This window comes from Kogia breviceps, chromosome 12, assembly GCF_026419965.1.
Source record: "Kogia breviceps isolate mKogBre1 chromosome 12, mKogBre1 haplotype 1, whole genome shotgun sequence".
Lineage (NCBI taxonomy): Eukaryota > Metazoa > Chordata > Mammalia > Artiodactyla > Physeteridae > Kogia > Kogia breviceps.
Window position 1 is genome coordinate 100,165,803 of NC_081321.1, and position 12,556 is coordinate 100,178,358.

Here is a 12,556-nt window from a genome sequence, read left to right on the forward strand (position 1 = left end):
GTGAACAGAGGACGGAGTGGGGGGCTGTTCACAGGCGGCTCTCCCAGCCCAGCACCTGGTGGGAGTCAGGCCGTGTCGGGCTACTGCTGGGGAAGCGATCCAAGCCCGGGTGTGAGGTGTGCACAGGTGCGGAGGGCTGGCCTGCTCTGTGGGAGCGGTTACGAGCCCGGGCTCTGGGACGGATGGCGGGAGCACACCCTGACCCCGCTCCTTACCTGGCCGCCACCGGGCCGGCTTGTTGTTTCTCTGTACTCCATTTCCCAAGGGGTGCAGTGGTGGCCGTAATAGAGTTAATGCATTTAAAACATGAAGAAGAGTGGCTGGCATCTAATAACCACTCAGTAAATGTTAGCAGTTATCATTATTATGATTATTGTCGTTTTTACCCACTTAAAACTTGCTAAATATATCCCGGGCTGAAATGTTTCTTTTCTTTTTTTTTTTTTTTTTTTTTTTTGCGGTATGCGGGCCTCTCACTGCTGTGGCCTCTCCCATTGCAGAGCACAGGCTCCGGATGCGCAGGCTCAGCGGCCACGGCTCACGGGCCCAGCCGCTCCGGGGCACGAGGGATCTTTCCAGACCAGGGCTCGAACCCGTGTCGCCTGCATTGGCAGGCGGATTCTCAACCACTGCGCCACCAGGGAAGCCCTGAAATGTTTCTTTTCTTGAAGAACATTTTCTTTGCAAAGTTGCCATGCACATTTGCAAAATACAACAAAAGTAAATAAAATTAAAAGAATAGGATGCACAATTTAAAAAAATTGTTATGAGTGTTATGCTGGATGATAGCAATTTTTATAAGGATCTAAAGTTAATTTCTTCAAATGTCTGATAAGCCATTTCAATTAGGCATCCGTTTTGCATTTTAAAGCTTTTAAGTTATGCTTTCTCATTAGATTTTTTATGCTTGGAGGAGGAAATTATTTACAGCACCATTGCCTATTCTTTCTTTCAAACACATCTGTGTTTTTGCTTTCTTGGTGTTTGCTCATAGCATAGAAGGACTTACGCAGTGTGGTTTTGGGAACTCTAACCTTGGAAACGGATTTTTAGAGGGGTTATTACTGAATGAATATGTGAATATAGGAGAAGCAGAATTTTGGAAATCTTAGGAAAAAACGTTCAGACCTCAGTGAGGAGTAAGTCATAAATTGATATTTTAGGTCCTCTCTCATTAGGATGTGAAATGCCTGAGAAGCAGTGATTTACAATATGTTAATTATGTTAATTAATCGGAGAGGATTCAGAATATGAATTATCCGCAACTAATTAGGTATTAAAATTGAGAGCCATTAAGTGATGAGGTGGACGATGCCAAGTCATCTAGCTATAGAGCGCGGAAAACGGGGCGGGGCGGGGCGGGGCGGGGGGGGGGTGTTGGTGGGGCGGCCGGCAGAGCGCGCGTCCTCGTTCACCCTGTGGGCTAACGGCTCCCGTCTTCCCCCTGCCCCGCGGCACAGATGAGGAGGGCGTGGACACCGCCGACGTCTCCTGCGTGCCTGCCGACGCGCTGCGCAACGTGGAGGCCGACACGTACTGGTGCATGAGCCGGCTGCTGGACGGCATCCAGGTGAGCCCCCCGGAGGCAGCGCCGCCACGTGGCAGCGCCTCCCCGTGGCCACCCTCCGGCCCAGTTCCTACTCCGCACGGTGACTGTGTCTGCGGGCGCACACGTGCCCCTGGAGCCGGTTGGAGGGCAGGTGCAGGGCCCGGAGGGACCAGGCCCCCCCCTGCAGAGTCCGATCCCCGCGGGGATCCCCCCCCCCGCCCCCACTCGGCCGCCGATGACTGTGGTTCTGCCCCCCAGCGCGGGGCGTCCTCGACCAGCCGTTTCACTGTCTGCGTGAACTGTGTTCAGGGGAACCCGCCTCTTAAAGGGCGTCAGACTTAAGGCCTCGGCTCCGCGCCCGTGACCCTGGGGCCCGTCAGCGCCAGCCCCACCATCCCCGCCCGCCTCCGGTCAGGGATCTCAGCGCTGGAGGGTCAGTGACGCTGCCGGGTCCCAGAGGGAAGCGTGAGCTGGAGGGCATCCTGCCCCCCGTGGGTGGGGCTTCTGCCGGACCTGGTGTCCGCCGGGCCCCCGGCTGGGATTCTCCCTGGAAGGCCAGAGTCTTCCGGGGCCTGGGGTGGTTTTATGGAATCATCCATCCCCCTAAATCAGGGGGAAACTCATACACAGTGCCCGGGGAGGAGGACGTTGGCAGGTCAAGAGCAGGAAGAGGGCCGGGGCCTCGCGTGTGGCGGGAAGTGGCCGTGGTAGGTAGACGGCCCTCGAGCCAGCTGTGGGCCATTTTAGGCTTGTCTGGTGCCCACGCAGCTTTCCCAGACGCTTGCCTGGGGCCGGGGCTGCACCCGCTCTGGGGCAGGAGAAGGGATCTGGGGCCGAGCTCCCGGGCTCACCGTGGGGGGAAGGGGTGAGGTGTGAGCGCTGTGGCGCAAGGCATAGGCCACGCTCTGACGACACGCGTGCGGGGGCAGAGTGGCACCTTGCAGGGGGACCGTGAATCTGCCAACGGGGGGGGGGGGGCCGGGGCCGGGTTTTGGTCTGAGGTTCGTTCTGGTCACTCACCGGAGGACGGTCCGAAGACAGCCGCCAAGGACGGAGGCTGTGCGGGGGCCTTGGGTTCTGCCAGGGTCCCTTTGTCCCGGGTAAGGGGGGCCCTTCCACCTGAAGAGAGAGGACCGGTGTTGCAGATGCACTCGTCGCAGGCCTTTCCCACCAGCTTCGGCTCTTCCTGAGCTGTTGTCATAGCAGGCGTTCCTGATGCCGCCCACTGGAGAGGCCTCGGCTAAGCTGCTTGATTGGAAGTGGTCCAGGCAAGGCTTTTCTAAGATGTCATCTGAAGACTGAGGGAGGCCCTGAGGTTTAATTTGAATAAATCAGCTAGGACGATTCTGTTGAAGAAAACGGTGTGAGTTCCCATTCCCCTTGATAACTTAGGAATTGACAAAGAGAAAGCAGAAGCCCTTTCTGGAGTTGAACAATAGAAAGCTTGTATCTGAGAGCCCATCAGAACGCCTCCTGACTGATTTTGTATCTTGTAAAGAAAAATGTGCCTGCTGGCGACAGATTTTGGCCCCAGCATCAATTCCTCATTTCTCTACTCTGCTAATGTTTTCATATTTTTCAGTCTTTCTCCCAAAACTTAAGACTCTTTTCCTCCTTGGGCAGGAGATTGAATCATAATCTGAAACTTTTTATAAATTTCAGATGTCACTTTTCTGATCATGAGTGATGGAACTTCTGCTATTTAAATACAAGATTATCCGGCTTCTATTTGTAAATAAAATCAGCTGTACAATGAAACCTATGCTGGCTTTTCATTTTTCACCCGAGATTCGTTGTCTGATGAAATGGTTTCTTGACAAGGGTGCTGCCTGTAAGGCACAATGCTTCTCTGGCGCGCGCGCGTGCACATGTGCATGTGCGTGTGCGTGTGTGTGTGTGTGTGTGTGTGTGTGTGATTACCACGCACGTCAGGCCAACGGCAGCCGCCTGTCTGTGTCACGTGCTCACGACTGATTCCACGTGACCCTCACGTGAGCAAGCGCTTAGCGATGCCCATTACCAGCATCCAGGGAGTTTGGGGGGCTCTTCTGTAATTCCCTTAGATGAGGCCATCCCCCGTGACCCCGTGCGAGCTCCGTGGGGGGCTTTTCAGTGTGTGCAAGTACTCTCGCCATTGTCGTTTGGATAAGTGTGAGGATATGAACTGACTTACAATCAAGAGGAAGCGCGGACCGGGTGTCATTAACCCATTGTATGCTATTATAAATAACATACTTTTATGATAAATGAATATTTTCCAAAACAAAAATGTTCAGTGAGAAGAAAGGCATGGTTTTACTTTACGTGCCTTGACAGAAGACAGCTGAATTCTCATATGTGTTTCTCCAGTCAACGTGTTGTAATACGTGTTTTTGGTTGAAGTATATGAAGAAATCCCAGCCTCTCACAGGTGTGTAGTTGGAAAAGGGAGAAGTATTTTAACAGCCCTTTCAGATGGTTGTGGACGTTTTCCCTTTAATACCGTACCGCAGCCGAACAGGTGGTAGTTTCTTGAAGGTCACTTGCAGTGTGGATGTAAAGCCGCACCAGGGGACATTCTGTGCTCAGTCACAGTAGATCCCATTGGCCTGTCTTGCACTTGGAATAGATCTTTTACACACGCATGGTTCTGTCACATCAGACACTGGCTGTTGGAAAATCCTGAATGCCCGAGGTATGCAGATCTTCTAAACAGTGGTGCGTTTCGTCACACAGTGTCAAAAAGTCACCTTTGTTAGTGTTACCGCCGTCTCATAAGGAACCGTCAAGCCCAGAGTGGTGGATAAAAGTTCTCTAAAATTCAGATTTTGGCTTAAAAGTGCAAATATTATTATTGGCAGCAAACACTGTGAATTGGTTCCCTTGAGGTGACAGGGTAACTTTGTTCATTTTTGAGAAAACGTCTGCCAGTTACCCACGTTTGAATAACCAGTTTGCCTGTTGGTCATTCTTTCAAAAATGGATCCAGCTCTGCTCTCAGCTCAGAGAATTGCACCAAACATTGGTTTTCTGGAAGAAATCAACGTGTTGGGGTGCACGTCTCCAGAGCTTTACACGTTCTTCCCATTTTTCCCGATAGAATACTGAAAAGATGTTTATCAGGGGTCAAGATTTAACCCAATACTAATCACAAGATTAGGAACTTTGCCTGTGTCACCCAGGCCATCCTCAAGTGAAACTGCCTCTTTTTAAACCACGAATGTGTGGCATTGAGTACGGTTGTGGACGCTGCCTTGGCCCGTGCCACGAGCCAGCACTTAATGCCAACACGGCGACAGAGGTAGGTGATGTCTCAGTATCATTGTGAATGCAGTTTGGGCCTCACAGGCTGCTTGAAAGGGCCCCAGGGAGCCCAGCGGTTGGCCGAGCACCGTGGGAGCTGCAGCCCCGCAGGGAGAGATGCTCTCATGGAGAGGCCCCCTGGGTGAGCTCGCAAGAGGAAAGGTACAAGACGGAGAAAGCGCGCCGGGAGTGAACGTCGGCTGGGACTGGGGCTGGGGGAGCTGTGCCCTGGGACTTGGGATCCTACAACAGTGGGTCTTTCTGCCCGCGTCCTGCTCCTTGGATCCTGGGCCTCGTGAGTTGACTGCATGTCCAGGGGCCACTGGGAACGTGAGGTGGAGGCCCTGACGTGGAGGCTTTCCCGTCTCGTTGGCAGGATAGAGCCACACTCGGGTCTCACAATGAGGTCGATTGTCCTCAGGTGTGACGTGAGGAGCCCAGCCAGAGATTTAAGTTTTAAAAATAATTTGGTGGGGGAATTCCCTGGTGGTCCAGTGGTTAGGACTTGGCACATTCGCTGCCATGGGCCTGGGTTCAATCCCTGGTCTGGGAACTAAGACGCCACAAGCCACGCAGCGTGGCCAAAAAAAAATTTGGTGGGCCATTATTTCTTCCAGTGGTTTCACGGATTGTGCTTTCGAATGCCGCCTTTGGAGGTGATTTTTGGTTAGGTCACCAAAGGCCGCCTGAGCCAGTCCAGCTGATGGGCTGCTGCTTTACAAAGGACTGCTTTGCGACAGGCCAGCAGGACCTGGGCCTTGGGGCCGAGGAGGAGAGTGGCCGTGTACTTTCTGAGGTAGGAAGCTGCTCGAAGGCCTCTGCTGTGGCGCCGGGTTAGGGCAGGCCCAGGTCCCGGTCCAGGTGGGCGAGCCCTTCTCTGGCTTCTCGGGGATTACTCGTGGGCCTTTGCCGGCCTTCTCATTTCACTAACGACACGACGCCAGCGTTGTCGGGAGCTCTCACCTCTTGAGTTACGGCTTCCGTACTTGCCTGCCCTGCAGTCTTACTATTACTCTCAGATTCATTACTTAGCGGGACAGCCTCTTTGAGTAGAAAAGAACTGTTGCCTTTTATAATTAGTCATTTACATTTTCTTTCCTTGGGGAAGAATTACTCAATTCTAAGAACTGGTTGCTGGCGTGGAAGGCATGGGCATATTGGGGAAAGTGATGATATTATCTTGGAACTTGCCAGAGAAAGGGCCGGAAATGTGGTGGTGTAGTGACTGGCAGAGAAAGGCCGAGAATGACCAGACCTGTGACTGGGGGGCTGGAGGGGACACTGTCTTGCGGGGGGCGGGGTGGTCCCTCACATACAGCTGCCGTGAGCTAGCCAGGGGGAGAAAAGGGCCGACGTATCACGGGGAACCAGAGTCCGCTCGGAGAAGGTTCTGCTCCGAAAAGGAGAGCGGCCCGAGGCACGCTCGGCAGGTGGCCCAGGGTCCTCAGAAGGAGCCAGACCCTCGATCTGCTGCCGCCTCCCAACCAGACTCCAGGGAAAGAGAACAAGGGGCCGGCGCGTTGCTTGGGAAGGTGGTGGAGAGGGTGCTCGCGTGGCCTTGACGTGGCTTTCGTCGTTCACATCAGGAGTCTCCAGCTGGAAAGGGCGGCGGGGCAGCAGGAGGAGGGCGCAGAGCCAGACCTTGTGCCCAGCCCGCGGGTGGCCAGTGACCGGCCGAGGGCCCGCTGCCCGTGGCTCACGTCCAGATGCGTCACGCGCGGGGTGGACGCACCTTCAGAGCTCCGGTCGATAACAGTGAGGACTCTCGGCAACATCTAGAAACGTTTATTAAGTGGACAAGGAAGTGTGGGCTACTGGGCTGGAGCAGAAGATTCGTTAAGAGTGAGTTACGGTGCGCCGGTGGAAGATTGAAGATGAAGAAAAGTGCAGTTCACAGTAGCGTTGAAAACAGTGAAATCCACGTTGTTGCCTGGATGGATCGTTCACTCCTTTTAAGTACGAAGCGGTGCTCCGTCGTGTGACTCCATCACAGTTGGGTTAAACGTCCTCCAGCTGGTGGACGCCAAGGCTGTTTCCAGCCTTCGGCTGTTGGGAGTGAAGTTTCCGTGAACACGCACGTAGCCGTCCTCTCGTTGACGTGTGCTTCTTGTCTCTTGGGTCAATACTGAGGAGCGGACTTGCGGGGTAATGGCGTAGGGCTATACTTCGTTTTTATGAAGAACGTCCAGATCTCTCCCCCGAATTGGCTACGCTGTTTCATAAGCGCATCAGCAGTAAAAGGTCTGGCTGCCTCACATCCTCACCAGCGTTGCACAGCCCTGTTTTTATTTCTGCTGGTTAGCAGTCGTGTGTATGTGTGTGTGTGCGTGCGCGCGCGTGTGTATCTGTGTATCTATATTGTTGGGCTTCACTCCACAGGCTTGCAAGGCCTGTACTTGCCCAGCTCTAAGAGTGAAGAAAGAGCCTGGACTCAGCAACAGAGACATCAGCGGTTTAAGGGACGGGAGAGCTTAGCTCCTGGAGCAATACCTCACCACGTGCGGCGGGCGGTGGGCAGGACATGGCGGCTGCCTTCACTCCCGGGGGCAGGGGACGTTGCCAGTTTTAGGGGGGAATTGACCTCAGGTAGGCTTGTCGGTTACCAGGGAAACCAGCAGAGAGGCACGCCCCTCATGGACCCTTTGATAAGAACAGTCACTAGCTGGGGCCTGGGGCAAGTATGAAGGAAGGTCAGTCACGTGAGCAGGTGCAGGTGCAGCAGGCGCTGGTTCAGCAGGGATGTACAGAGAGCAAGAGAACAGCCATCCTGAGTGGCCTGACCATGCGGTGTCTATATATCTATATCTATATCCATATCGAGAGAGGGAACGAGAATATTTTTTCCCAGGTTTGTGGCTTGTCAATTTACACTTTTATTTTTTTATTTTTTTATTATTATTATTTTTTTCTTTTTAAATAAACTTACTTTTGGCTGCATTGGGTTTTCGTTGTCAGCAGGCTTTCCGTAGTTGCGGTGAGTGGAGGCTACACTTTGTTGCGGTGCGTGGACTTCTCATTGTGGTGGCTTCCCTTGTTGCAGAGCACAGGCTCTAGGTGCACGGGCTTCAGTAGTTGTGGCACGCGGGCTCAGTAATTGCGGCACGTGGGCTGTAGAGCACAGGCTCAGTAGTAATTTACACTTTTAAACAATTATTTATTTATTGTTGGCTGCGTCGGGTCTTCGTTGCTGCTCGCGGGCTTTCTCTAGTTGCAGCGAGCGGGGGCTACTGTTTGTTGCGGTGCGCAGGCTTCTCATTGCGGTGGCTTCTCTCGTTGCGGAGCACGGGCTCTAGGCGTGTGGGCTTCAGTAGTTGTGGCATGTGGGCTCAGTAGTTGTGGCTCGCGGGCTCTAGAGCGCAGGCTCAGTAGTTGTGGCGCATGAGCTTAGTGGCTCCGTGGCATGTGGGATCTTCCCGGACAAGGGCTAGAACACGCGTCCCCTGTGTTGGCAGGCAGACTCTTAACCACTGCGCCACCAAGGAAGTCCCTCAATTTACTTTTAAAAAATATCTTCTGCTGAGCAGAAAATTTTGATTTTGTTGAATTCTAATTTATTATTATTTGTTGTGGTAACGCTTGTCTGTGTCCTAACCAAAAAGCCTTTTCCTACACCCAGCATGGCAGGGTGTTCTCCTATGTTTTTCTTCTAGAAACTATAATTTTAGTTTTTAGTTTTAGGTCTGTCATCTAGCTTGACTTAATTTTTCTGTGTGGTGTGAGGAAGGCACCATGGTTCTTTTTTAAAATATAGATTTCCTAGTTAACACAGCACTATTTGTTGAAAACAGTTTTGTTATGTTTCCAGATTAGATTGCTTTGGCACCTTTTCTGAAAATCAATTGACTGTATACATATGTGTCTATTTCTGGACACTGTGTCATGTTCCATTAATCTATTAATGGGTTGTTATGCCAGTATGTACTGTCTTCACTACTGTAGCTTTTCTTGGAGTTCAGTAAAGTCCTCCAAGTGTGTTCTTTTGTAAAAAAAATTGTCTTGAGTATTTTTGGTCCTTTGCATTTTTTTTTTTTAAAGAAGATGTTGGGGGTAGGAGTTTATTAATTAATTTATTTATTTTTGGCTGTGTTGGGTCTTCGTTTCTGTGCGAGGGCTTTCTCTAGTTGTGCCAAGCGGGAGCCACTCTTCATTGCGGTACGCGGGCCTCTCACTGTCGTGGCCTCTCTTGTTGCGGAGCACAGGCTCCAGACGCACAGGCTCAGTAATTGTGGCTCACAGGCCTAGTTGCTCTGCGGCATGTGGGATCTTCCCAGACCAGGGCTCGAACCCGTGTCCCCTGCATTGGCAGGCGGATTCTCAACCACTGTGCCACCAGGGAAGCCCGTCCTTTGCATTTTTATATAAAGTTTATCATTAGCCATTTCCTACCAAAAAAGCCTTATGGCCTGGGATTTAGAATGGAATTATATTTTGAATCTATATGTCACTTGTCCCAGAATTAACAGCATTAACAGTGTTAATTTATTCTAATCTGTAAGCATGGTATAGTTTTAAATTTGTTTAAATGTTTTTTAACTTACCCTAATAAACATTTTGTAGTTTTCAGTGTATGGGTTTTGCTCATCTTTTGTTAAATTTATTTCTAGATTTTTCTTTTGATGCTCCTTTAAATGGTACAGCTTTCTTGGTAAATTTTGTTTTTTTGATTTGTACTGATAGTTTGTACAAATACAATTGAGTTTTGTCAGGTTTTGCTTCATGTTGTTTGAATCTTGGTTATTAGATACACACACACATGTAGGATGATTATGTTTTCTTGATGAATTTATATGCTTATTGTTATGAAATATTTCTCTATATCTGGTTATATCCCCTGTCCTGGATTCCAGTTCCTCTGATATTAATATAGCCATTCCATCTTCCTTATGATTAGTATTTCCTTGGTGTGTCTTTTCCATCCCTTTGCTTTGATATACTCTGTTGCCACCTCACACACACAAGGTTTCTCCTGTTATTGACATCTTGTATTCGTGTGGTGCCTTTGTTACAGTTGATGAGCCAATATCCATGTGTCATTATTAACTAAAGTCCATAGTTGACATTGGGGTTCCCCCTCTGTGCTGTACATTCTGTGGGTTTGGACGAATGTATAACGACATGTATCTACCATTATGGTATCATGCAGAGTAGTTTCACTGCCGTAAAAATCCTCTGTGCTCCACCTGTTCAGCCCTCCCTCTCCCTGAACCCTTGACAACCACTGGTCTTTTCACTGTCTCCATGGTTTTGCCTCTTCCAGAATGTCATTTCCGTGGAACCGCACAGTGTGTGGTCTTTTGAGACCGGCTCCTTTCACTCAGGGAGACTTCCTTATTATTCTTGTTAGTTTTCACACTGGCTTATCGGCCATCTCTCCTCTCCCCACCTTTCTTTTAGTTAGTGGTTACTTTTTATAGCACGTATTTATAACTTACCTAGACTCCCTTTAGATACTGTTGATCTTGGCGAGACAGCAGTGAGCAGTGGCTTGAAGCGAGATCTTAGTTCCCTGCCCAGGAAGTGAACCTGGGGAGCCTGGGTGAAAACCAGGAACCCCAGCCACTAGGCCAGCTAGGGGTAGAGGCTAGAAGCAAAGCTGCCGTGGCGCTTGCCTCCATTGAAAAATGCATTTCTCACAGAGGCAGAAACTGTAAAAACAGGTACAAAGCTTATTATTAGAGACACAGCACGACAACAAGTGGGAGAGCACACAGAGAAACAGTTTGCTTAGTTAAGACAGAAGCAGGGCAGAGATGCACACGGGGAGAGAAAGGGTGTGGGCGTCCCCTGTAATGAGGAGGAGCCCAGTAAAGAGGTGGTGGAGTCATTCATACAGGGCAGTTCTTCCGGGTCTCTGTTTACCTTTGGCCAATCATCTGGTTTCTTTTTCCACACGTGACCTGCCCTAGGACCCTCCCCAGCGTGCGTGCGCAACTTTTTTCCAAGATGGGATTTCAGCCCAGAGGCCTATGGGACGGCCTTAGCATCACCTATTATGGGGTGGCGCCCCCTCCTTGTTGACCCCCAGGGAACCTTTCTGCGCATGTGCAGTCGGGGAGGTTTCCCTGACCTCAGGAATGGTCATCTTATCTCTTTACTCCGGCAGACCTCAGCTCCTGCTATTAACTTTGGCCTTGGAGTGTCTGGAGAAAACAAAGCTCCAATTTACTCCGCCTGACAGACTCCAGCTGTCCAGCCCAGGGGCCCGTCTGCCTCTGCCTCACCTTCTGCTGGCAGGCCTGTGTCTGAACGCAGGCATTCAGCATTTCCCTGTTTCCCCCGTGGTTTACAGCACTGGCTGCTCTGCCAGGGCTGGGGGAGCCTTAAGCCTTCACCACGTCCCATGTCCCATGTCACTGGGGAAGCTGTGGAAGGGGTGGGCGGGTGGGTGGGTAGGCTCACCCTTGGTGTGGATGCAGTCTGGGCTCCTTGAGAGATAGCAACTCACTTCACACCCCCAGCGCCTTGGGAAGGAGCCGTTCCTCACCATTTTACAGCTGAGGAAACAGAAGGTCAGAGAAACTAGGCTCGCGGGTGGGAAAAGAGTCGGCTTGATAGATTTTTACACGCTCTTCCATCTGAGAAGCGTGCCCCGGAGCTCTGTCCTCGTCCTCGTCCTTCTCCCCTCTTCCCAGAGACCGTGGCGAAGACGTGGAGGGTGTGAGTTTACCTACCGCCTCTCCGCCTGGAAGAACAGCTAATGTGATCGATGACACGATCAAGGTGTAGAATGAGCTCCACTGCCTGCGGTTCCGGCTGAGAGCCGATCGAGCCAACGAGCTCACAGGAGTAAGTGAGAAGCCCTGCGGTCAAGTTCACAAAACGAGGCAGTGCGGTCCGTTGAACGCAGGCTGGACAGCCTGGGTCGACAGCGTCGCCAGTGGGGTGCTCTCATGGTTCTCCTGCCCGGATTCTGGCTTTGGCCTCTTGCATCCTCTCTGGCCCCTTCGGTTACGCCCCACCTTGCGGCCAGAGTCATCTTTTCCAAAAGCAAACCTCGTAACCGTGGTGGCTCCCCGTTTCCGTGTCAGTCGCTTCGTCCTGTAGCTTTGCTGGTGTCTCACCCTTCGCTCCCCACGTGGCCTTCCAGCCTCGGAATGGGCTTCTCCCGTCAACCCCAGCTTCCTTGCGGCCTCTCCCGCCGGACTGGCCTTCATTCCACGCCCGGAGTGTGCCTAGCTCCCTTCTCCCCGCGTCTCGGCCCGGGCCTCACCTCCTCTGCGTGGTCCTCAGGCCAGGCCCCCGTTCTGTGCCACGACGGCCGGGCTCCCCAGGGCACAGCGAGCCCCCGTGCGCACTTGCGTGGCCTGCGTGATGAACGTCTGCTTGGTGACCAGACGGTCACCCCTGGACGGAAGGCCCGTGCTGTGTTCCTGCCCAGCTGTGTTGGGAGGCCCAGGGCTGCCCCCGGGGCCCGTGACTCCCAGCATGTAGCTGCGCTCCTGGCTGTGATTCCTCCCAGCGTGGCCGTGAGAGGCAGCGGCGGCCAAGGGGGAGGGAAGGCCCAGGGAGACCCAGGCACCGGCTGCCCGGAGTCCTGCCCTGGTGGAGTCGCAGGAGATGCCTGACTCCCCAGCGACGAGTTGTCACCGTCTCCCAGGAGCTCGGTAGGGGCTCTGCGCCCGGCGTCTGTACCGAGGCTGCTCACATAGGTACCGCTGCCTGGCACGGACCGGCAGGAAAGCAGGAGCTTGGCCTAAACCACAGCGCTCGGCCGAGGCCAGCGAG

At 52.3% G+C, this 12,556-nt stretch overlaps 1 protein-coding gene across 12 annotated transcripts in view; it reads left to right on the forward strand.

Moving 5' to 3' along the window:
* TBC1D22A (TBC1 domain family member 22A) overlaps nt 1–12,556 on the forward strand; it is a 541,067-nt gene that overhangs the window by 158,483 nt on the left and 370,028 nt on the right. For all 12 annotated transcript variants that reach the window (XR_010835979.1, XM_059081667.2, XM_067010451.1 and 9 more), the window contains exon 9: nt 1,461–1,570. Coding sequence is in view for 11 of the 12 variants with exons in the window: in XM_059081667.2 (XP_058937650.1) it covers nt 1,461–1,570 (110 nt within the window). In the remaining variant the exon portion in view is untranslated. The remainder of the gene's footprint in view (nt 1–1,460; nt 1,571–12,556) is intronic.